The 25,629-nt window shown below is 43.8% G+C and overlaps 1 protein-coding gene across 1 annotated transcript in view; it reads right to left on the bottom strand.

Moving 5' to 3' along the window:
* LOC147883139 (uncharacterized) overlaps positions 1-25,629 on the bottom strand; it is a 121,075-nt gene that overhangs the window by 72,773 nt on the left and 22,673 nt on the right. The window contains 1 exon segment of the mRNA XM_087400052.1: positions 5,204-5,300. Within this exon segment, the coding sequence (XP_087256178.1) occupies positions 5,204-5,300 (97 nt within the window).

Here is a 25,629-nt window from a genome sequence, read left to right as displayed (position 1 = left end):
AGGAATTTTCTCCAGAATTCCTTGGAGTCACAGCTGAAAAGCAAGCTTCTCAGCTCCTCCTCATTCCGGGCTAGAAATTGGCGTTTCTTGCGCCTAACCAACCGCTTGTAGTCTCTCTTGGTTTCGGCAAGGAGGGGAGAGAGAGAGCTGCCTTGCGGGAGAGGTTTGGGGGTGAGAGAAAGAGAGCTACGCGAAGGAGCAAAGAGAGAGAGAGAAAGATGTGTTGAAGGACAGATTTTCCATGGTTGCTCTGCTATGAAGATGAACCAACGAGATCCTCCCAACCATGTATGTGACGAGGAGGAGTGGGGCATAAAAAGCTTCGGACTGTTGTCAGCAAGAGAGGGCTGTTGCAAGAACTATGTCACAAAAGAGGCAGGGAAGAGAGTTACATGCCAATCCTTCCAATTGGTATGTTTGTGTAAGGATAGGCCAAGGACAATTTGGTGATCCTGCTGGGAAGGGGTTGAGTTCTTACTCCCCTTTCGGTTTGTTCAACCTTATCCTTCTCTCGTTCTTCACTAGAGCTCCCTATCCCACCCGCTTGGTGCTTATCCTCCTTTCTCTTCTCTCCCTCTCCCTCTCCCTCTCTTGCGCATGCTCCCTATCTCTTCCTTCTTGAAACCTAGATTTGTTGGCCAGCGTTTCTGGTGTGTTGCAGCAAAGGGGGCAGGAGCAAGACTACCCATTGTCTTTGCTGATGTAGATGGCTTGGAGGCAGGAGCGCCCCTCCCCTTTGGAGATCTACGTGCTGAAGTGGAAGGGGCAGCAGGGCAACAGCCCAATTGGTAGTGTTGTAGCAGAAGGGTTGCGGAGAGCAGAAGCATATTGTGTGCACATTGCCTTCAAGCTTCCCCAAGATTGGCGATGCTATGGTTGATTGTTGTTGCTGACAAGCCTTTTTTTACCCTGCAGCGTTGCCCCGGGGGGTAAAGCAACCTACAAAGACATGATAAAAGAGACACAAACGAGATAAGGCTCAAAATGGAGATGATATTCCTGAAGCAAAGATCCCCTTTAAATACAAAGTATGGCCACTTCCCCAATGCCTCTTCAACCCACCATATGTAGGATAACTTTTATGTCACATGGCACTCTCCTACTTATTCCCCATTTAGGCCTCTCCTACTCCATTCTGCCCAAGGCCTACAACAGCCTCCAAAAGGAGTTCTAGAGGTCTTTGATATCCTATAGGTTGCTACTATGGTATGGATGCTATTGTAGCGGAAGACAATCCCACTATATTGACTTGCAGCTTGTTGCTAGGGCTACAAAGCAAGAAACTTTTTATAAATTGCAGCAAAGTTTTAACAGGAGGGAGTTGACTTAGATGGCTAGGTCTATCAATAGTATGTGTGATGGTTGAATGATCAATGTGTCCACCTTCGAGCAGGCAATTGTACTAACAACTTCCATATTGGCGTGGACTGTTATGCCGTTTTCTGTCTGAAAACCAGCAAACACTTCGTTGAGAAACTTTTAAGGCATGTAAGGTACGCCTGCTTTGTAACTTAGCTTTTCCCAAAGAAGTAGGGAGAGGGGGGAGAGAGGCAGGCATAGAGAGGGAGAGAAAAAGGGAGGGGAAAAGGAACAATATACTAGTGATGACTATAGTCCATAGAATGCAATGATTAATCACCATCAACAATCAAGTAGATTCTACCATAGTTGACTATTGGTGTACATACATCCCACATGGAACTAAATAATACACAAGGAGATTCAACTTGAAATTGAAAGATCAAAGTTGAAACCAATTACTAGATCAAGATACTAGAGCAACAAGTCATGACTTGAAGTCTATTTTCTACAGTCTACGAGGCTGTGTGAACCATGGGAGCAACTACATCTTGGAAGAGGAGGATGTGCAGAGAGGGCTGAAGGAAGCCGCAGCAACCAGCCTTGAGATGGGATAAGAAGGGAGGAAGTGGCAAGTGTACACAAACAAGTTCCAGATCGATTTAAAATGGTGAAGGGATCTTTATATATGTTTATAGTTACAGGTATATATTTAAAGGAAGGGGGACACATCTGAACCTCACCCCTTTTTAAATCTTACTTTTTAAGATCAAAATGCACCCCTAGAAAACACAAACCCCCCAAAAGAACTATTATTCCCGTACGCATACCATACAGTATGGAACGCCCCATAATGTTCCATACAGGAATTTCCGTACAATGTGTGAATTGGTGGGGGTTCTAGGGTGCTAGCACCTTCATATAGTCAAGGGGAGTGCCCTCTACTACAACCAACGAGGAGGTGCGAGCTGATTGAGGCCAACTTTGAGTCGACCTGGGGCTGCCTTTCAGCAAGCATGCCATCTCACATATTGCTTGGTAACCTGATATATACTGGCCAACACATGGCAGCATTGCCACATGTCACTTGCCTTATGTGCCTAGCACAAGGCTGACCTCTATATCAGCCTTGTTCCCTTTTTCCTTTTCTGCCAACAAAAAGAACCACTTATATTAGGCCTGCAAAATCTGTGCAGAAATCAGCTATCCACAATGGTGCTCGGACAAGAGGGAGCATTATTTGCAACCTTCTTCTCAGGGTTTGTGAAGTAACCTCGGAGAAAGCACTAACAGTTATAGTAAGGGACAATACATCCAGCGGATACCTATATTCACATATATGTGAAAAGTACATACAGGCCACATGTGTGATGCTCTCAGGTTTTCCTAGAACCTTCCACCCCTGCTCCCAATCAAGCGAAGGAGAAAAAGGACAAACAGCCAGACATAAATAGTGTGACTGCAGATTGAGCCTCCCTGATCTTATTAACATTCTGTTGCCTTCTAATATGGGGCTTTCCTGATTCAGGAACTCAGAAAGATGTAGAACCCAGAGGTTAAAGTACGTGGGATTATGGCAGACCATATGGGCTAGTTGGAGGGCAGGAAAGGAGGCTAGAGCAGCTTGGGCCAGTGGCTGGAAGCCACGTGGCCAGGCAGGACCAGCAAAGGCCCCCAACTAAGGCCTAGGAGGGCATTTATAGCCCTCTTCCTCCAGTTGGCTGTAGGGAGGAGCTGAGTCAACTGGTAGGGGCAGAAAAGTCGGCCAGTTTTTGCAGGGGCTTCAGCCCCATAAAAGGGGGCCCTAGGGGCATCATTCATCATCACTTGCCCTCTGACAAGCAGATAGGAACAGCAGCTAGGACTTCATTGGGCCTCTATCTATGGTGGTACAGTGCTGCTGGTGCACTGAATACCTTGCTGTCGTCAAACCCTACCCCCGCAGCAGACTGTACCCATAGATGACACTATCTAGCATGCACTTTGAAAGATTGGACGAGTTCACCATTCTTGAAAATTGTTGAACGTTGATGCTACTTTATGTAAAGATTCATGTGGTTATGCTGTGTTGCATTGCAGTTTTGAATTCAAAGAAAGGCTGCCTACATAGAAAGCTGTTAACACTTGGAATAGTACTTACACGGAAGTGACATCATAATCATCGAAAAGGACTAGTTGAACATTATAAGAAACTATTTATAGAGAGTGGAAAATCTCATATTTGTAAGGATCAACTACTCTATATTGGCCTTTTTCATCCTTTATCATTGCTGTTGGTCTGGTTATCAGCAGATCAAGACTGGCATGAAGTCCTTTTATCAACTTAAGAGGGATGAATTCCTCTTTTGTATAGGCATATTAATCAAGTGGTAACGTGTACTTCTTTTTCCACTTTTCGTTTTCTAGGCCCATTGATCCTGAGATTATCTTGAGTTACTATGATCTTTCTAAGGCAGCCAACTTTTTGTGCTCATTCATTTTACTACTTGAGATGTTATGTAATCTTTGGGTCTGTAAATCTGCAACCGAGTTTTTTGTACTTCTACTTTTTTGGTTTGTTCAACTGTCAAAGTGTGCTTTATATTTCATAAAAATAAGAGGCTTTTGCTTTTGCTGGATATTTAAAAAATGGATTATGTTTCTCTTGTGCCTTGAAAACATGGCATTAGTTACTCCACTCATGCCAAAAATATGGGCATGAAAGTGACTTGCCACATCACAAATATCTTTGAGATCCACATAGTTTGCCTAAACTTAGGTTATTCTTTCTCAGATGTAATTGGCAAGCTCAGAATCTGTTTGGTTATATGATAACCCTATTTTGGGTGGATTTTGAAAGAACAGCCACGTGTGTATTTTAATGGACCTAATTAACACCTTCTAGTTTTTATGATTGCTCTCCATGCAACTCTACTGCAGTCTACATACCTTTTTTGGCACTTACAATAAAAAATTTATGTTTATGAATGCAGCACGAGACAGGATTTGATATTTGTCCCCTTCTACAGGTGGTTCCAGGTAGGCAGGGGGGTCAATTCCTCTTCTTTTTTCCTTTATAAATTTTCATCTTAGGTCCCTATGGAATTTTTGCAACCTTGAATGACGATTCATTTTTCCTATTCACCTTAGTTGCTTTGGCCAAGAGGGCAAGATCTGTGCAACCAATGGCTTTGAGTCCATGCTGTCTCCTGTACTCATAGCTTCATGTTCGTCCCTCAGCCTGCTGTCCTCTCAGATCACAGAATCAACTTGCTACGGCGTTTTTCCATGTCAGCTTTCTAGGTCATATCATTGATCTATAATTCACTACCTATGCGTTTCTAACACAGTTAATCAAATGGGCGAGTGTGCTTTAAACTTGGCAGAGAACATTATCCATAGCTTCAGGAAATGCTTATTTCAATGCCTTTAACTTTATTAAATGGTGAAAAACCATGATAGTTATCTAAATCATGTCTTGCCATTTGATTTGATATGCTACATAATGCCATTTGTATTTGTCAAACAAAAGACAAAGTTTGGCTATTTCTGGCAATCAACATAGATTTTTGGGGGAAAAAAAGGAATACCATTGTCGCCTAACTTTTTGTCCCAAACCCAAATGAGCACCTAATTTTCTAACATTCGCATTTTAAAAAAAATTGATCAGGTTTCTGGGCCTTCCTTAAGTTTATCTCCGGCTCCTTCCTGCCATCAGAGCTTCTTTCGGAGTACTCTAATTGGGCGTGTAAGTGTGTCTTCTCCAAGACTCAATCATTAACTATCAATTTGCTGATAAACGTGTGCGTAACAGTCTGGTCCACATATATAAGAGAAGCTTCATGGGCATCCTGTGCAACACTCTAGCGCAAATCAAAATCATCAATCCATGGTAAAGAGTTTACTTTCCCTGTCATAGACTCACTTGCTCTGTGAACCTTTTTCTGAAGATTTGTTGAAACAGTACCATCAAAGTCTCCAAAGCATGAGCTACTCTAATAAAATTTCCATCAGCCAAGTACCTGATGCAAAACAGGGATAAGAAATTAAAAGGAACAGCAAGATCAGTTACATCAAGTCTCTACTTTCATAAAATCATTTCTTTGGATTAAAAAAAGTTTATTTAAAAAAAAAAACATTTGTCAAAAATAATCTCAAGCCAAGGAAAACTAAATCCACCACCGATTGCAAGACTTTTCAGCACTTTTGTTAGCCTACCTTTCTATATGACCTGGGGATCAGTGGCTTGGCTTACTCTTTCAGGGCCCTAGGTATTTTTTGAGAGACTTGACTCCTCTTGGGCTCTTCACATCCGACGACACCTTGTGGAGTCGTGCTCTCTAGAGGATGTTCCGGCCACTCTGTTCAGGGCTGCTCACTCCTCGGTCGACTCTCCATGGGAGATCCTAGCTAGCATTGCAGCATGGCACATTTGGAGAGCCAGGTGCACTGAGGCTTTGGAGGGTTCTCAGGTTCACCCTTCTCAGATCCTGGCAAGTACTTGGACAGATACGATACACACTCTGATGGCCATTTGGGCGACCATGCAAGGATCATCTCGAGCAGCCTCCTCCAAGAGAGTTACTTTTCTCAAAGATTGGAGAGACTCTCCCTTCTTTGCTGAGACTTCTACAGGGTTGAGATGGCATTTTCAGCCTCAGCCTTAGTTTCTTTTTACCTCATTCCTCTGAGGTGTTTTTATTACATGCTTAGCATGGTGTATTTCCGCATAGAGCTTGCTCTAGCGGGTTTCTTTCTTACTTAATAGAAGTCTCTTTTAGGAAAAAAAAAAAATCCACCACCGAGCATATAGTTCACAAATGTTAAACATATAACAAAGCTTCTGTTCACTTTCAGAAGGTTTTTGAAGACATGGTATGTGAGAGAGTAGGGTGTTGTAGGGGGGCTCACAAATATTGTAGGTGCTGGCGGACAAGCTGTGAGGGGGCATGATTGCTGTTGGGGGGACCTAGAGGCTGTAGGGGGGCAGTATCTGTGAAGGGGCGGGGGTGTTGGCAAGGATGCCATGAGAGGGCAGCAGGGCTGCTGGAGGGGATCGCACACCAGCAGAGAGGTAATGGAGCTGTTGTGATAGGGCAAGGGTGCTGCTGTGAGAGGGGCGGGGCTGCTGCTGCACAAATCAGAAAAGGATGGTGGAGCTACTGTGCGGGAGCGGGGGTGCTGGTGGAGAGGCTGTGAGGGGGATGGGGTTGCTAGAGGGAGTCACTACCCACTAGAGAGCTGGTGGAGCTGTTGTGACGGGGTGGCGGAGCTGCGGGGGTGCTAGCAAAGAGGCTGTGACAAGGACGGAGGTACTGGAGGGGATCACAAACCAGGTGAGAGATGCGGAACTAGATAGGAACCTTTCACTGAAATAGTATCCTTCATTCCTCTTTCAGTTAAGATTTCTTAGGGACCTTTGTTGTGACTCTTGGATATCAGGCTGAAAATAAGTACAAGAGTTTTAAAGGGGCTTAAATGCAAATATCTTGAAATGTGCAGCATCTCTGACTCTCCTTGATGGTATGCGCCACCCTAATCACTCGCTCCCTTCATAATGCTGCTCTCCATTCTTTAGCCCCACACCACCAAATCCACCCGCTAGTCACCCATTGGATCGGTCCCCTACAACTGTGGGTATGATGATGAGTGTAAGGCCTTGCAACATCAACTCAGATTCAAGACCAAGCATCATCTCTTGATTGACGTGGAGACCAAACCAAAATATCATTGTTTGGTCTGTCGGAAGAAGATGACTTTATCTGCTAGAATGAGGAGAAATTACTAAACATTTTGTTTAGTAGTAACTCCAAGTTTCTTGAGCAGAGGTCCCTGTCCCCCCTCACTAACTCAACCATCCAGCACGCATTCTCTAACGACATCCCTCGCCAACTGACACGAGATCTTTCATAGGTAATCTGCCCTACCTCTTGTTCACTTTCCACCACCAATGAGATGCAACCGAAAAGATGAGGAGCTTTTTATTGGCCCTTTCTAGGGTCTTTCTTTTCATGTTTGCATGGTGTATTTCCGTGGCCTTGCTCTTGAGTATTTTGTTCATACTTGATAGAAGTCCTTTTCTCCAAAAAGGAAAAATTATTGTGATGATGAAAGTGAATGTTGTTTCAATTTTCAGTTGATATCTATTTAAATTTTGAGTGTTAAATAAAATCATTGGAAATACTCCTCCGCTAAACCTCATCTCTGACAAAATTGGTATTATTTTGTTGATCTACCATTCTTCATGAAAACCAGCTTCTAAAGTCTTATTTTGCATTTGTGTTAGCTATTCCTTGATTTTGCTGCCTCCTCTTTTCACCATTTCAGTTACTAGACCTTGTGGATATTGGGAGCCTTTCCATTTGCCATCTTTTTCAGTCCATGCTCTGCATCATCTTCTTTCATAATATTATCTGTGGCATTTATGGAGGTTTTCTGATTTGTCTGCTCTTCCCCTTCTCTTTCATAAAGATCCTTGAGAAAAAGTTTATGTCTCCCATTCTACTTCCCTTTCTGAAATTTCTTCACATCTAAACTTTCTAGGGTTTCTCTTGAGCAATGTTTAAACTTATGTTTTTTATAAACCTCATTTTCTTTCTTCTTACAAATTATGCATTTATAACCCCTTGCTCTTTTTCCTTCTGTATTTATTGTGAAGGAGAGATAGAGAGAGAGAGAGAGAGAGAGAGAGAGAAAGAAAGAAAGAAAGAAAGTGTATTATTGTCCACTAAAGGCCAAAATGGGCCCATGGGACATCAAGAACTCTGCATACAAGATAGCACAAAATCAACGTGCCACAAAGAAGAGGCATCGTCGAATATCCTCTAAGTGCTACGCAATACAATGCAAGTGAAAGTACATAATGTCAAATCTGAGCCTAAATACAAAGTAAACTAGATGCAAGAAAACCGCCCCTGGGTGCAAAATGGGGGGATGAGTACAATATGCCAATGCAAAGATAGAAGTCCAGGTGTCACGGAGTCTGAGAACCAAAATAATACTGGAAATCCTGTCCATCGACTCTGCCTCTCGCTATGAGAGTACAAATCTGAGCAAAGGTGAGGTGAGCGGCTGGTGGGGCGAGATCTCCATGAGTAAGTCTCCTCCAAAAAGCTGCCATCATCCTAGATCGTCTGGAGATGAAGCGGCGAGTACGTCCCCTATGTAACAAGATCCTGCGGCGTCTACAAACCATCTCATATGTACATCCACAGGGTGGAGGCATGTGTCCTGTGTGAGCTCTGACCTCCTCATGCTCCTCTTGGTCTCTGTCCTCTGGTATAGCGTGTGCCTGAGCTCTATCAGGCTGGGCTCTTTCACGCTCCGGTCTGTGCTGATGGTCTCTGAGGTAGTCTCGTCGAAGCATAGTGGCCTCCCTGACATAAAGAGCTAGGCAATGCTGATCCTCGTAGTCCATCACTTGTGAGAGAGGTCCAAAGCCATCCGTGAAGAGACGGTGGAATCTACCTCTGAGCTCATAATATAGCGGGCATCTGCAAATGAAGTGCTCCTCTGACTCCACCTCTCCCATGGTGCAACAAGGGCAGATCTTGGTCTCTCGGCCTGGTCGCCGTCCATCCTCCATGCGTCGCATCCTACCAGCCTCTATCTCGAGCTGATGCGAAGAGACTCTAAGCTAGCCAAGGGCAATCCTCAGTGAGTGGGACATGTGGATACCTGTATAGCCTGGTGGAATGACAAACCCATCCTTTGAGATCCGAAGGAAGTGGTCACGATATGTGGCCATCTTCGTCGGAAGCTGCGTGGGATAAATCCAAGTGCGATACGTATGAAGCTGCAGCAAGTCTGCTCTCGTGACCTGGCTAAGCTTGTGGCGAGTCAACTCGAGATGAGGGGCATCCATGCTGTATCGGAAGGGAGGCAGTCTATCCATGTCTAGTCCAAGAGATGTGAGCCACCTAGTGAGTTTGAAGTACCAGCAGTATCGGGCCCCAGATCGTGCCAACTCCATAGAAGATGCAAGTGCTAACCATGGCAACCGAGCTCTGCCTGCTGCTGAGTCTCCGAACTCCCTAACCCTGTGCAAATACATGACCGACTGAAACGCTGCATCCAATGCAAGGGGAGTAGCTCCAAACTCTGCTAGCATGATCTCGTGCGGAACTGTAGCCTTGGCCCTAATGAGCCGAGAGAACATGATGATCTGTAACCTCTCTACTCGTCTCCAATCTGCAGCGCCGAGGTCTCCTGCCCAGAAAGGAGCTGCATACATCGCAGCTGGTCTCACCAATGTATCAAAAAGCAAGGATTTCGTATTGGGATGCTGAAAGTGGGACTGAAAACACTGACGCTCAAGATGAGCCAACGAAGCATACCCTTTACTAATCCTATCTCGTGCTGCATATGTCATGGTGAAGACCGGTCCCCTGAAAACTGCCCCCGAATAAGTGTACTCTCTAACAAGCTCAATGGGCTGTCCGTCATAAGTGAAGCAAAACTCATCCGTGCTGTAAATACGATCAGAGAGAGAGAGAGAGAGAGAGAGAGAGTCTATAAATTTCCACAGAAGACCAACATGTCTATGGACAGCCAAAAAACTCATCTAGTACATCTGCTTAGGGAGGGCCCATAGCAACTCCCAAAGAGTGTGAAACTCCGTTATTTAGGGTACCTCCATAATATCTGAAAGAACATTATTGTCCATACATCAGTTTGAGACTAAGAGTCTTTTGGTTTTGATTTAAACTCTTTGATGAGTGCTACCCTATCATAGTCTACTAGCCATTTTCCTTCTTTCCTAGCAGCCTTGACCTTGGCTGATTTTGTTGCCTTATTCTTCAATAGGGCTCACGTGAGTTCTTCGGCTATCCATACCTTGGTCCCTCTCAGCTTGGCGAATTGTTGGAGAAGTTTGATCCCTAGATCTTGTGAGCTAAGCGTAACAAATAGCATGTCCTTTAGATTTTAGAGTGTCAAATATTAGTTGCTCCATCATCACGCTCATCGTCAACCTTACATTCAATGTCGAGCATGGCGGCTTTGACATGTGCTAAAGTCTCACTAAAAGAGTCCTCTTCTTTGTACCAATCTTCAAATAGCCCCCTAATCTAATCTTCAGTCCATTCTCACGTCTGGCTTTGTGTTCTTTGATCTCTTCTAGAATATCAGTTTTGCTTGAACCTCCACAGTCACTTCCTCCTTAATTGTTTGTACTCTAGTATGGACTAGGTCTTAAGCTATAGAGACTAGTTGAGAGGTAGGAAGAGAGCCCTTACAAGACTGCACAACCTCATCAATTACTACCTGCTTCCTAGTGAAGGCACATGGTGGAGAAGGAGAGAGAGAGGATAGGCTAGGGAGAGAGATAATGATACTCAAAGAAAGACATAATGAAATGGAAATGAAATGACTAAGCAATGAACAAATGAAAGTACTCACATGTAGACCAAAGAGCTTGTAGCTTGATACTTGATTGATTTGACACTAGACAAGTACAGCTCTTATATAGAGCACACACACACATATGAACACCAATGCATATAGGATAACTCCCAATGTGACATATGGCATCGATAGGACACACTAGACTCAGACTCACACTAAAACTCACTAGAACACACCAAACTGATTCATCTTGACTCCATTTCCTAACACCCAGTTCAAGGACCTGAAGTCTAGCTGACACATCTGCTAGTTCAATTGTCAACCTTCTTACCCATTGCTGAAGATAAAAAATCTGCTCTTGGTGCCCAATAATGGGTTGATTCAGACTGTCCCATAGAGATTTTTAGCCCAATAGTGGGTCGATTATGCATACGGAGAGGTTGTCATGGCTGCCACTGCCTTCCTCATCAAGGTTGCTAGAGTTGAGGGGGATTTCGAAGAAGAAGAAAGTGAGAGGCTTGGCCATTCCATGTCGGCCATATTTGTAGTTACACCTCACTAAGACTAATCCCCTAGTTGGGCTAGGGGTTACCCCTTCCCCTGCTGCAACCTTTGATGTACTCCTTGGAAACCAGTGTCACATGAAAACGTGTTTTGTGCCCTCGAAACAAGACAAAACGCTGTTTCGTCCAAATCCATATAAGTCGATTTTGCCTGTTTTTTGACCTATTGACATTGCGAATAGTTTCTATCTCTGTCGCCTACACATGTGCCATGATATTGCCTCCACACGTATGGTGATTTCGCCTTTGCTTGCACTCTACAGCCTCCGGTCCCGTACGCTTGTCTCTCAAGCTCATGTCCTCTTGCACTTCCTCTTGCACGCTGCCTTCTTGCAAGCCCTTGTTGGTCATAGAGCCAATGTTTGGGCTGATCACCCTACTGCTGTCGTCATCGCATGCATGCATTTCTCTTGCCAGCAACCAATGTTTGTCAATGATTTGCACACTACCCACCCACGTTGCTGCCATTAACAATCTTGCCCACTGTCCCCTTTGTAGTTGCCTATGGTTTCTTATGCCTCCCCGCAAGTCTGCCAATCAGTGTGATGTTTGGGGAGATTCAATTCTCATCAGCAAATATGGTACCTCGCGAACGAAATGTGTCGTTTGCAAGTATTGTGGGGAAGTGATTCAAGGAACGTAAAGCTAGGCGAGGGAACACTACATATGGGAGAGAGCTCAAGAAACACTGGCTGTACTCATGTTTTGAAAGGTGTATTTTTAGCGCTTGGTGGATTGCCAATGTATTTTTAGCGCTTGGTGGATTGCCATCAAAGTTTGAAGAGGTCCGGTCATTCCTCCATTTATCTTTGCCTCAAGAGGTGATTGATGCAAAGGTGCAAGAAGCCACTGAAATAGAGAGGCCTCTACTTCAACAAGAACCTCACCTCAAGTACCTTCTCAAAGAGAGGCATACTTCAACAAGAACCTCAATTCAACTTACCTTCTCAAAGCAATATTGGGCCTTCTCCCCAAGTTCTTACCGCCCGGAGTGTTCTAAAATTGGTGAGTCTTTACCCAATGTGAATACACATGAAGTTCATGTGCCTTCTCCACATTCATTAAGCTTTGTTAGTTTTTGTATGGGCCATGAGAGGATCCCAACATCCTCTCAAATTCATCTCAAGGCTGCAACAACAAGAAAGAGGGGATGAGAGCTTCCAAGATGCCAGATGCTAGCTTTGCTCCAAAGTTGAAGCAAGAGGCTCAAATAGCTAAGCATCGTTTCTTCTAAAATGCAACTTTCTTTCAACATAGCTCGGTGTCCAGCATACCAAAAGTTCTATCATGTACTTGTAGCAGCAGCCGCAGCAGGAGCTACAGGTCTACACCCAGCAAATTCTGAGTCCTTAAGGACTACCCACTTGACAAATCAAGTGAGGTAGATTGAGGAGGAGCTTGTGGGATTGAGAGAATGCTGGGAGCGATATGGGTGTAGCATCGTGTCAGATGATTGGAGTGACACGATAAGTAACAAGTTATAAGTACAGGCCTTTACTCTTGAGTCTTTACTTATAAAGTTACATGGTAGATTTGTGGATGAATTTAGTACTAATGCATGATGTATTTTTGGATCTTACCTCTTGTCAAATATTTTCAAAGGTGGGGTCACATGATAAACATCTTCGTCTCCTCTTATGCTGGCACTACGTTACTTCGTGTAGTTCATGCCTCTGTCCCTGGCTTGAGTATCACTGGGAAATGGATTTATAGGCATATTAGGCATACCATTGAGGAGGTTGGGCCACAAAATATAGTCCAAATTAAAACTGACAATGGCTCCAATTGTTCCAAGATGGGGGAATTTGTTGAGAGAGATTATCCAACCATTGTATGGACTCCATGTGCTTCTCAGTCTTTGAACTTCATCATGGAGGACGTTGCAAAGTTGGATTGGGTGGAATCTACGCTTAATAAAGCAACCCAAATCATCAAGTTCATAACAAGAAAGAGCCTTGCATTGGCTCTTTTTAGAGCTATATGCAAGTATGATCTTTATGGACTGGCTGGACATCCTATGTGGATAGAGTTTTGCCCTCTGAAGAGCAAGGAATGTGAGTACTTACTACGAAGAATCTTGATTCAAATTCTTGGTCTTAGTATACTATATGAGTAATTAGCTAGGAGCTTATGCTTGACAATTCCAAACTCTTTTGAGTCTCTGAGTTATGTGGCATCAACGATCATGCATGCCATTAAGACTAATCTAGATTCCATTATCCTATCTAGATTCTAACACTAAAGCATTTCCCATGACTCATCTTATAGGATTGAGAGGGAGTCTATGCTCATTGTTCATGACCGTAGCCATTTCAGGTGAGATGTGGCTATCAGTCTAGATCAAAGAAGATTTGTCGTTTCATGGTGGGAGATAAATGGGTGGCTTACTCCCACTTTACAAAGATTAGCTCTTACAATATTATCACTGGACTGCACTAGTGGAGCAGCTGAGCACATATGGAGCATATGCGTGGACATTCGTACTAAAAAGAGAAATAGGTAATTCAACTTATTGCTTGGATGCATTTTCAATTCTCTTGAGTCTTGAGTCTCATCCAATTTATGAATCATGACTATTTAAAATCTAGAATCTAGATACATGTTCAATCTTGTTTTATCCAAAAATATTTACGTTTCATGTGACTATCATGCTATAGGTTGAGCACATCTCAGCTTGATAGGTTGGTCTATGTAAATGCCAACCTTCGTCTCTTGGAGCGGTTCAAAGACACAGATAGTACTGTGAAGACAGATGTGCTAAATTGGAAGGTCAAAGAGCTCAATCCAGAAGCTTTAAAGACGCTTGAGTGAGGCATGGCTCAAGGGGAGAATATTGATATATCATTCATCCAAAGGCATAGTGATGATATGATTTTCTTCGAGAGGATGAGGCACGCTTTTGACGTGTGACCCGTGCGTTATCAAGGGTTATTGCACAAGCATCTACTAGTGCAACACCCTTGGTTGCAAACACTAGTCCTTCATCTTCGCCAGGATGTTATACATGACGGGAAGGTTGTGGTCATACCCTTGCTACTAGTGGTCATACTAGTGATTCCTTTGAGGAGATGGCAGCAAGAGTAGAGGAGCAAGAGAGTTCCCATGGCACGGAATCCACAGATTCAGATGTAGATAGTGATAGTGATAGAGAGAGTAGTGAGCATGAGTGGTTGACTTGTTATCACACATGCTACTCATTTTAGTTTTTGGAACTTTGAACTTGTTAGCAAATAGAGTCAAGTTGAGTCAGTTTTGGTGTGTTCTAGTGAGCCTTAGTGTGAGTTTTATAGTACTAGGTATCTAGGAGTGCCACATGTCATATTGGGAGTTATCCCATATACATTTGGTACTTTGTGTATGTGTGTCTATCCTTTAAAGGCATTGTACTTGTCACTTGTCATATCACTCAACTCGTTCAAGTAGTACAAGCTCTAGTCTACATGCGAGTACTTGTTCATTGCTTTTTTGGCTATCTTTCTTTTTCGTTCCTAGTGTTAGCTTGCTTCTCTCCCTACTACTAATATCTTCCTTCATGTGGAATCAGAGCCATGGTCCTAGCCTTGTCTCTCCTTCCCTTTCCAAGAGGATGAGGTGAGGGACTCTACTTCTAATCCTTAGCCTCGCTCATGAGTTGTTTCTTGCTGCAGCGACCAGCAAAGAGTGGTTTTCCAGCCCACCATTGCCGCCATTAGTCTCCTCATCACTATTGAAGCTGCCCAAACAAAATCGTCAAAAAAAAGAAGGGTCACAACCTTTACGACGTCTCTGCAGGTCAAATGGCATCGAATTTGAAGTCGAGCTAGGAGAGTAAAATGTAGATCTCATTGAGAGCTATATTTTTCCTCCTAACATCTTGTCAATCGGTGTAATCTACCCGTAGAGGACAGCCCAAAACCTTCCACGTAAAAATACAGCAGAAACACTCTCATTTCTCTCCCTCTCTCCCTCTCTCAACAGAGACACTAGGGCCCAGGACAATCGTCGGGCTGGACCCCCCCGAAGGTTTTTATTCATCAGAGAGAAAACGAGTACATGAGTTAAGCGTAGAAGCTGTACATACATAAATCCAAACGTAAAAATGAATCATTACATGAGCTCTAAGGCTCCCCTTCTTGGCAACAAGCCACTTGTCAATTTCTACTTTACTTTCCTAATTACATGCCACTAAGAGCAACTCTGGAGTCTTCGAAGCACTTGGTCACGCGAACCGCTTCCTAGACTCTTGGTAGGCTCCCGTAGCGCTTAGGAAAATAACTCTTCCTAGTACCTGCAACAATTAATTAAAGCACACCACCATGGCACCCATTAATTGTTAGCGCTTTGCATGCAAATAATACACTGTGGACTAATTCTAGTCACGGTGGGAGTCCCCACTGAATACATGTGCACAAATAACAAATATAAAAAAATATATTTATTCTCTCGTTGACCGAAGTCAATGCTCTTGATCATAATTAAGGGCTTTGACCAAGGGTCGAGGCGCCTTAATTATAGTCAAGTCTCTCCAACCGAAGTTGGCACATCTCGGTTAACCGTAGTTAACCCTCTTGGCGTATGTCAAGTCTCGTTGACCGAAGTCAACACTCTCAGCTCTGTAGTTCTTTGGTTAATCGTAGTTAACCTTCTTGGTAATAAACCAAGTCTCCCCGACCGAAGTCAGGTTTACTTGACCAGAGTCAAGTATCTTTCGACCGTAGTCAATTCTTTGACATTTAAAAGAACTCTTTGACCATAATTAACACATATGAAAACTCTTTAATTATGTTCAAATAAATGGTCAACTGTACTTTGACTTAGGATATTTACTTTGTGGTGACATCCCCTCGGCTTCTATTCAGTTGACCTCAATTGAAAAGCTTCCTTGTAAACATCCAAAAGCTGTGGATGATCGGATAACATGTCTTCGTCCATCCACTTGGCATCTAATGCCGTATAATTCTTGAATGTTACAAGATACCTGTAAAACTCCTTGCCGTGAGGACCTTTGCGTAAAGTATGGTACACAATCTACTCTGGCTAAAGGACCTCCTCCAGCTCATCCACTTCTGGTGGATCTTCTGATATTGGCTCTATAGGCTCTAGACCCTGGAATTTCTTTAGAAGACTCACATGGAATGCATTGTGAGTCCTCCAATGCTCTGGCAATGCTAACTTGTATGCAACCTCATTTATTCTTTCAGTAACCCTGAAAGGGCCATAGTATCTGGAAGATAACTTTGCATACACTTTCTATATGCCTTTAAACTTGCGGAGCCTAGCTTTCTCGAACTTCAAAAGTACCCAATCCCCTTCCTTGAGATCTAGCTGTCTCCTATGCTTTACTACAACTCTTTTATGCTTCTCTTGAGACCTTTCAATTGCTGTCCGGACTTAGCTGTAAGCTGTCTGGAGGTCCCTCACAAACTGATCAGCTGCAAATATTTCATCCTTGGTCCTCAGGATAGGTGGCAGAATCACCTTCGCATAAATGACCTCAAAGGGGGCTTTCCCTGTAGAGTTGTGTACTGTATTATTGTAAGCAAACTCTACCAATGGTAGGCACTTTTCCCAGTCTGAACCTTGGTCACCCACGTAGCATTTCAGCATATCCAATGCTTTAGAATTTGCTACTTCACTTTGACCATCTGTCTGGGGATGGAAAGGAGGAGAAAAATTCAGATTCGCCCCCATATTATCAAATAAAGCTCTCTAGAATAGACTGGTCATTTTGGGATCTCGATCACTGACAATGGACTTAGGCATACCATTATGCTTAAAGATCTGTGCCATGAAAAGCTTAGCCATATGATCTGCCTTTATGGTTTTGCGAACCGGAATGAAATGAGCTTGCTTGCTGAATCTATCAATGATAGTCCAAATCCCATCATTCCCTGACTTTGATCTTGGCAAATCAAAAATGAAGTCCATTGTAATACTTTCCCACGGTGCCTGAGGCACTTGAAGAGGCATAAGTAGGCCAGGTCCTTCCGTCTATCATACTTCACTTTCTGACACGTAAGGCATTCAGTAACAAATTGATGTATATCTTTCTACATCCCTGGCCAAAAGAAATACCTCTCTAGTGCTAGAGTTGTTGCTGTAATTCCTCTATGTCCAGCATAGGGAGGTGCATGGCATTCCTCCAAAATCTTTTTCCTCATCTCCTGGGTGATGCACAGGCAGCCATCTTTCATTAGATACCCATCTTTCAGGGAATAGTGACTGGTGGACTGCCCCTCTTGCATTTGCTGTAAAATCTTGCCAAAATCTGCATCATTAGCATATTGCTCCCTCATGTCTTCCAGGTCCTGATGATAGGCAATAGTCACATTGTTGACCTGGGATCTTCGAAACAAGGCATCTGCCACTCTGTTCCAAATTCCTAGGGTATGGACAATCTGAAAATGATACATTGACAGCATATTTACCCATTTCATATGCTTCTCGGAAAGTTTTGTCTGAGTTAGAAAATATCTTAGACTTTGGTGATCTGTTTTAACAGTAAAATCTGCACCCAAAAGATAATGCTTCCATGTATGGATGGCATGGATTACAGCCGATAACTCTTTCTCATAGATTCCCAAATATCTCTCTGCATCCCGGAGTCTCCTACTCTCATAAGCCATTACATGACCATTTTGATGCGATGCAGTCCCAACACATTCCACACAAGCATCACAATCAACATCAAAAGGTTGATAAAGATCCGGGACTACAAGAATAGGCTCTGTAGTCAACTTCTCTTTGAGTGTATTGAATGCTTTCTTCTGTAATATTCCCCATATAAAGGCTGCATTTTTCTTAGTAAGGTCATGTAATGGAGCTGTGATATCAGCAAAATGCCTGATAAATCTCCTGTAATAGGAGCAAAGTCCCAAGAAACTACGGACTTCATGCACAATTTTCAGCTCAGGCCATTCTTGGATAGCTCGGATCTTTGCAGGATCCATCTGTATCCCACTCTTGGATATTATATGCCCCAGATAATGGATCTCTTCCAAAAACAATTCACTTTTCTTGCTATTGGCAAAAAGCTGATGATTTCTCAGTTCTTGAAACACTATAGCAAGATGTTCCTTGTGCTCTTCTTCGGACTTAGAAAAAACAATTATGTCATCGAAGAAGGTACGAGTGAACTGTCTGTAGGGTCAGAAGATACGATCCATCATCCTATTGAAAGTAGCTGGGGCCTTTGTCAATCCAAAAGGCATCACCAGATATTCATACAACCCAAAAATAGTGTGGAACGCTGTCTTGTGCACATCCTGAGGCTGTATCCTCACTTGGTGATAGCCACTCTTTAAGTCTATCCTGCTGAAAACTGAAGCTCCATTTAACTGATCCAGCACATCATCAATGCGCGGAATAGGGAATCTATTCTTGATGGTCATTTTGTTAAGTGCGCGGTAATCAACGCACATACAGAATGAACCATAACTCTCTTGGCAAAGAATCCGAAAAGCAATCTTTAAATTTTTCAAGAAACTGAAATTTATCTTTGTCTGCATCATTCATTTCAGCATGCATATCATTCTCTTTTTCTTTTACAAAAACCATGTACGTGGAAACTGCAGACTTTATTGCTTTACCACATGTAACATCAGATACAATGACGATAGTCTCCTCTTTATTCTTGGCAACTAAACGTTGGTTTTTCCCCCTATGGATAAAACTCAGCACCCTCTCAGGGTATTCTTTTGTTACTTCCTTTCGATGGAACCATGGTGTACCAAGTACAACATCATGCTGCTTGAGAGGAGAGATTAAGAAGTCCTCCTGATCTACATAGCTCTGCACATGGACACGAAGCTTTCCAATCAAAGGAGTAACTTGCACTGGGTTCCCCTGAAACATTTGATCAGCATCAAGAGCTCTGCCTAGTTCTTCAGTTTTTATCCCTAATCTCAGGGCTAAATCTTCAGATATGAAATTGTATGTAGACCCTGGATCAAATAGGATTAATGCTTGTTGATCTCTTATCTTTCCCCATGATAGCAAAAGCTCTTTTTCCTTTGAGTCTGAGGTACTCCCCAAAACATCTGGGACTGCTCCCACCATCGGTCTCGGTAGTACTTGTGGCTTTTTCTACTCCTTAGAACCCAAAGGCTTCTCAGGGCACTGGGCAGCCATATGCCCCTCTTTCCCACACTTAAAGCATTTCCCATCTCTACGGAATTTAGCTATCTGTTCGGTAGTGAATAGGGATTTGCCTTTATATGACTTTGAAAATTGAGTACCCCTCGGCTTCTGAGGCTGAAACCCTTTCTTTTCAACCTTGGGATACTCTTTCTTTTCTGATTTTGAAAAATCAGCTTTCTTTCTTTCAGCACGTTCTACATGCAAGGATAGTACTGTGGATGGATCTTGTAACGGCACAAGACTAGCCATTGAAGCTGAATGCATAAGGTCTTGAATGTTCTTTGCCCCTAAAGCATTCACTACTGCCTAAATTCTTAGACTGAGACCAGCTCTGTACTTTCTCATTTGGGTTCCTTTGGAGATCTTTTTGAAAGGTGCAACCTGCAAATAAGCATCCCAAAACTTTTGGTTGCACACATCCACTGTATCTCCTGCATCCATATGCAAACTGTCCCAATCTTGAAGAACATGATCTCTAAACTGTTTAGGCATAAACTGTTGATAGAAGGCTTTCTTGAAGTCCTTCCACCTCTTTGGGGCTGACCCATCTGTGGTCTGTGCACTCCACCATGCACTAGTTGTCACTGTCAAGTGCAAATCGACCATTCTTAACTTGGAGGATTCTGAAAACTTTTCTGTACCGAATGCAGCATCAAACTGCCTGATGAACTGCAATGCTTTGTCTGTATGACCATATTGTCCATTATAGGTCGTAAACTTGACAGATTTACCTCCCTCTTTGAATTCCTTGGTCTCTCTGGAAGACTTTCTCTTCCTAGACTTCTTGTGTTTCCTTCTTTCCCTGGCTGGTTTATCTGATAAAGAAGAAGATACAGAAGTTGAGCTCGAGGTAGACGATGAAGGACTGGGAGATCGGTGATGATGCCTCGATCTCTTCCTGCTATGAGACCGTCCCCTATGAGATCTCTCTTTTGCCCCTTTTCTGGCTACTGCAAAAAGCACTCATAATGCATCTGATTCCCTTTTCCTGAGCACAAAGGCATGCATTTTCTCTTATTTTTGCTTTTTCTGACAGTAAATATTATCTCAAATAGGTGAAAACTGCTAGCAGAAACAGTCTCTGCAACTGTCTCTTTTTTTTTTTTTGGGATAGTAACCAGATGAAGTAATTGGCTCGTTACTCTAACCAGACTAGTTCTGGTTTGGTTTGGTTGGCTCTCAACTGGACCTCAACCATCTATAGTCTAGTTAACCAGCTATGGTCTGGTTAACTAAAACCAAGGTTAGTTGGTCAGATTTGGTTTGACTAACCAGTCTAGTTTGGTTAGACCAACTAACTGAACCTCTAACCAGGGTTAACTAACCAGAGTTAGTCTAGCCACTAGTTTGCCACCTCAGCAGTCCAGGTCAGCTGCCATGTGTCCTGCCATGTCATCACCCTGCATGCACTGCCATGTCAACATCCACACGTGTCTGCCACGTCAACATCCACATGTGTCTGCCACGTCAGCTCTGTGCATGCCACGTGTACGCCTGTGCCATGTCATCTGCCCTGCTGGCTGCCACGTAAGCCTAAGGTTGAACCTTGGCTGGCAAAATCCAAGGTCATCACGCACATCCGTCAGCGTTGTGCGAATACGAAACCCGGCAAAAGTCTCTGTCTACAGGGTCCGCTCCGTCACACCTTCTCCACGCCTGACCATAAATGACGAATCCACGTCACGACAAAGAAAACACAATAAATCTATCGCTATGTCCATTGCCCATGAGTAGCGTTCACTCCTGCAAGCCCCTTAACGCCTATTGTGTTTCGTCAGATGTGCGCTATTAAGCATCCCATCAAGATCTCCTTCGTCGTTTCTTTTGCCAAGCCTAGAATGTATGATGGCTCTTTAGCTCCCCATGATCTCCCAACACCAGAGCCAGTTCTCGAAAAGGACGCTCGCATCGCCTGCAAACGCCTCGTGACCACGCTTGTTACCTTCACGGACACGATGCTTTACGTGGTCACGGTGGGTCTCTGGTTTCATTCCCTCCTTGTCTCCTGGATTGTCACAGCCTGAGAAGGCTATGAGCCATCGCTCTGATACCAATGTAATCTACCCGTAGAGGACATCCCAAAACCTTTCACATAAAAATACAGCAGAAACACTCTCATTTCTCTCCCTCTCTCCCTCTCTCAACAGAGACACTAGGGCCCAGGACAATCGTTGGGCTCGACCCCCCCCCGAAGGTTTTTATTCATCAGAGAGAAAACGAGTACATGAGTTCAGCGTAGAAGTTGTACATACATAAATCCAAACGTAAAAATGAATCATTACATGAGCTCTAAGGCTCCCCTTCTTGGCAACAAGCCACTTGTCAATTTCTACTTTACTTTCCTGATTACATGCCAGTAAGGGCAACTTTGGAGTCTTCGAAGCACTTGGTCACGTGAACCGCCTCCTAGACTCTTGGTAGGCTCCCGTAGCGCTTAGGAAAATAACTCTTCCTAGTACCTGCAACAATTAATTAAAGTGCACCACCATGACACCCATTAATTGTTAGTGCTTTGCATGCAAATAATACACTGTGGACTAATTCTAGTCACGGTGGGCGTCCCCATTGAACACATGTGCACACATAACAAATATAAAAAAATATATTTATTCTCTCGTTGACCGAAGTCAACGCTCTTGATCATAATTAAGGGCTTTGACCAAGGGTCGAGGCGCCTTAATTATAGTCAAGTCTCTCCAACCGAAGTTGGCACAACTCTCCAACCGAAGTTGGCACATCTTGGTTAACCGTAGTTAACCTTCTTGGCGTATGCCAAGTCTCGCTGACTGAAGTTAACACTCTCAGTTCTGTAGTTCTCTGGTTAACTGTAGTTAACCCTCTTGGTAATAAACCAAGTCTCCCCAACCCAAGTCAGGTTTACTTGACTAGAGTCAAGTATCTTTGACCGTAGTCAATTCTTTAACCATTAAAAGAACTCTTTGACCATAATTAACACATATGAAAACTCTTTAATTATGATCAAATAAATGGTCAACTGTACTTTGAATTAGGATATTTACATTGTGGTGACAATCGGATGTCTCTATGGAAAGATATGGTTATTTGAAGATCAGCCTACCCAAACTGTCCTAATTTCGCATTTTCAAGTTTCTTTCCAATTTCTTGGAAATTTTTTGGGGATTTTGGGATTTTTGCTTGATCTGCACTTGGGGTTACAACTCTGCACATTTCAACTGGTTTTTTGCCAAGCCCTAATTTTTGACAGAAACCCTACTTTTTGCGAAAATCCTAATTTTCAGAATTTAGGGCTTTTCTGACTTTTGCAGTCCTTTGGCATAATTGAAGCCTCTCACATGTAAATTCTTTTGGGGATTTCTCAAAATTCATGTAATTTCATTACTATTTTGTACATTCATTTGGGCATTTTGCCTCTTTTGGACATAACTGCTGAAATTTGAGGCTCTACTCTGATCTTGATGACTCACATCGCAACATTTTGAGAGTCATCATGTGATTGCTCCTTGTAGCTGCTCCCATGGCCAACATTGACATATCGTTCGGGGCATCCTCGCCATAATCTTCATCGACATACTTCATCGACTAGGGATGTGCACATTAGTGCAGACAACCACTTGGAGATGTTTTACGGGTTCTTTGCCCTTGCTATGCATAAAATGAATGACATATTTCCTATTTTTTATATGTTTGAGTCAAGTGTACTTTTTATTTTTTCCAAGAAAGAGACTTCTATTAAGTAAGAGAAAAAACCCGCGAGAGCAAGCTCAGAGCGGAATACATCATGAAATCATGAGGATAATTAAAAAACCCCCTCAGAGTAAGGTGGAAAACAACCAAGGCTGAGGCTGAAAGTGCCACCTCAACCCTGTAGTAGTCTCAGAGAAGAAAGGAGAATCCTTCCATTCCCTGAAGAAAGAAGCCCTCCTAGCTGAGGCTGCACGGGAGTCTCCTTGCATACCCGTCCATATGGCCATCAAAGTATGTATGGTGTCTGTCCAGATGTCTGTCCAGATACTAGCCAATGTGTGCGAGGGATGAACCTGAGTACCCTCCAAAGCCTCTGTGCATCTGGCTCTCCAGATATGCCAGGATGCTATGCTCGCTAGAATCTCCCAAGAAGTATCCACAGAGGCATGTATAGCTGTAAAAGGAAGGTGTGGTACCATATCCAACGAACAGGACTCAGTCCGATGACGTCGAACCAAAATGGCCCGAGAGGAGTCAAATCTCTCATAGAATACCTGAGGCCCTGTAAGAGAAAGCCAAGCCACTAAGCCCCATGTCATAAAAAATGGGGAGTGGGCAAAGTGATTGAAAATCCTGGCTACCCCCATCCAAATCATCCTCGCCTGTCTGCAATCCCATAAGCAATACTGAATAGTCTCCGAAGCAGAGAGGCATCGAGGGCAAGTAGGGTCAGCTCCGAACCTAGACCTCCAAAGGTTCACTGCAATCCCACCATGGATAGAAAGCCAAAAGAAGATAGTGATCTTTCTATTCCTGTGGGATTTCCAGAGTCTCCTCCAGAAGCACCTCTGCAAATCCACAGTGATATCAAATGTCTCCCAATGAGGAACTCTGGAAGGTCTCCAACCTCTAATACTGAGCTGATATCTCCTGGCATTACTGACCGTGTAACGAAAGAAGGGGATGCTCTTCTCTCGATGCCCTGCGTCAATCCACTCCCACTCTCCGGGGTCCCACTGCAAATACCTGATGGAAACTCCCCCATAGAGCCAGAGCCTCCAAGACCCGGTGGAGAGTAGCCGGGGATTTGGGTCTAGGAACCACTCTGAATCTGATCCCTGCACCAAAAGACCTACAACCCTGATAGGCTGAAAAGCAGACTCAAGCAAGATGTCCTCTGTGGACCTGAGCAATCTACCACCATCCTGGACACTAAAAACTAAAGCATCCTCCTGTGCATCTCGAAAGGCCAAAACCTGAAGTGGAACACCGCCTCTCGTAAAAGTACCTGCCCAAGTGGAGGAAGTGAGTGGCATATCATCTGTGTCTACCCAAACCTCTGGAAGGACTGCCTCAATCTGCAAGATCCTCCGTGCACTCCCTCTGAGATGTCCTGTCAACCTTGATTTGGTCTCCTCTGGAAGCCTGCGGAAAGCTTTCCAAGACCCCATAGATGATGCAAGTCCCCTCTCCCACTTGGACCACTGCATGTAGAGTGAGGCACCCAGTGGTCTGTCATGATCATCTAAAATACTCATTCCATATGATGGGTTGCCTATCAATCTCTTCCCGAGAGGAAGGAGAAATCCCCCGAAGAGTGCTTCTGAAACTGGCCCAAGCTTTCAGAATGGCAACCATGAGAGGGGACGAAGGTGATCTGAGGTGTGCTGTGGTGAAGATCCACCTAACACTGCTCATCCAGTCTCCTCCTAAAGAAGGTGTGCACCTCTGTATGCTGCTAATAAGAAAGTCCTTCCACGGTTCCTGCCCTGGCATAAGTCCCCGCACCACCATCTTGCAAAGTAAAGCTCTGCACTGTAACTCTGGATCAATAATATTGAGACCCCCTTCCTGTGTAGGAGGATGAGGGTCTCCCAAGCCACCCTGGCTAAGACATCTGCTGTGCAATCAAGCCCACTCCAGAGAAAGTTTTTGATCGGTCTTCTGAGCTGAATGATGCAGTCCCTAGAACGGCACCAACATGAACAAACAAACCAAGCCGTGGCCAAGAGGACCTGGTTGACCACCACAACTCTAGAGGCAAGATCCAGCTTGGTTGAGCTCCAAAAAGGAAGCTTCCTCTTGATGCTCTCCAAAACAGGAGCAAACTACTGCGTGGTAGAAATATCCAAGCCGACCTGGCAGCCCAAATACCTGATAGGCTCACCCCTCTGAACCCAAGTGAATCCTATGTCAAGCCCCCAAACTGGAGTGTCCTCATCACTGATCCAAAAGCCATTGGATTTTATCTGCACCCCTGCCGCCAAGCAAAATAAATCCAATGCTGTCCTGAAAGAAGTGAGCGTCTGTGGAGTGGCATCCAAGTAAACTACTGTGTCATCTGCCAACTCACTGTCAAGTAGCTCCTCTTCCCTTCTGATGGGAAGTCTCAGCCCAAAGATGTCAGCTTGAGATCTAACATAGATACTCATAGCTTCGGCCACGAACCAAAAAAGGAAAGGAGCAAGGGGGCATCCCTGACGGACTGATCTCGAAATCTGAAATCTCTCACCCCTTACCCCACCAATAAGTACCTGGCTGTGGGCTGATCTGTACATAGAGGAAACACCTCTGATCCAAGCATCAGTAAAGCCAAAGCGTAGAAGGGTGCCCTCCAAAAAACCCCAATCTACTCTGTCATAAGCTTTCTCAAAATCCA

The sequence above is a fragment of the Dipteris shenzhenensis genome, chromosome 28, assembly GCF_047967505.1.
Source record: "Dipteris shenzhenensis isolate YYH24624 ecotype China chromosome 28, Dip_SZ_1.0, whole genome shotgun sequence".
NCBI classification, from domain to species: Eukaryota; Viridiplantae; Streptophyta; class Polypodiopsida; order Gleicheniales; family Dipteridaceae; genus Dipteris; species Dipteris shenzhenensis.
Note: the sequence above shows the minus strand (reverse complement) of the source record. Positions and strands in the feature narration are given on the sequence as shown.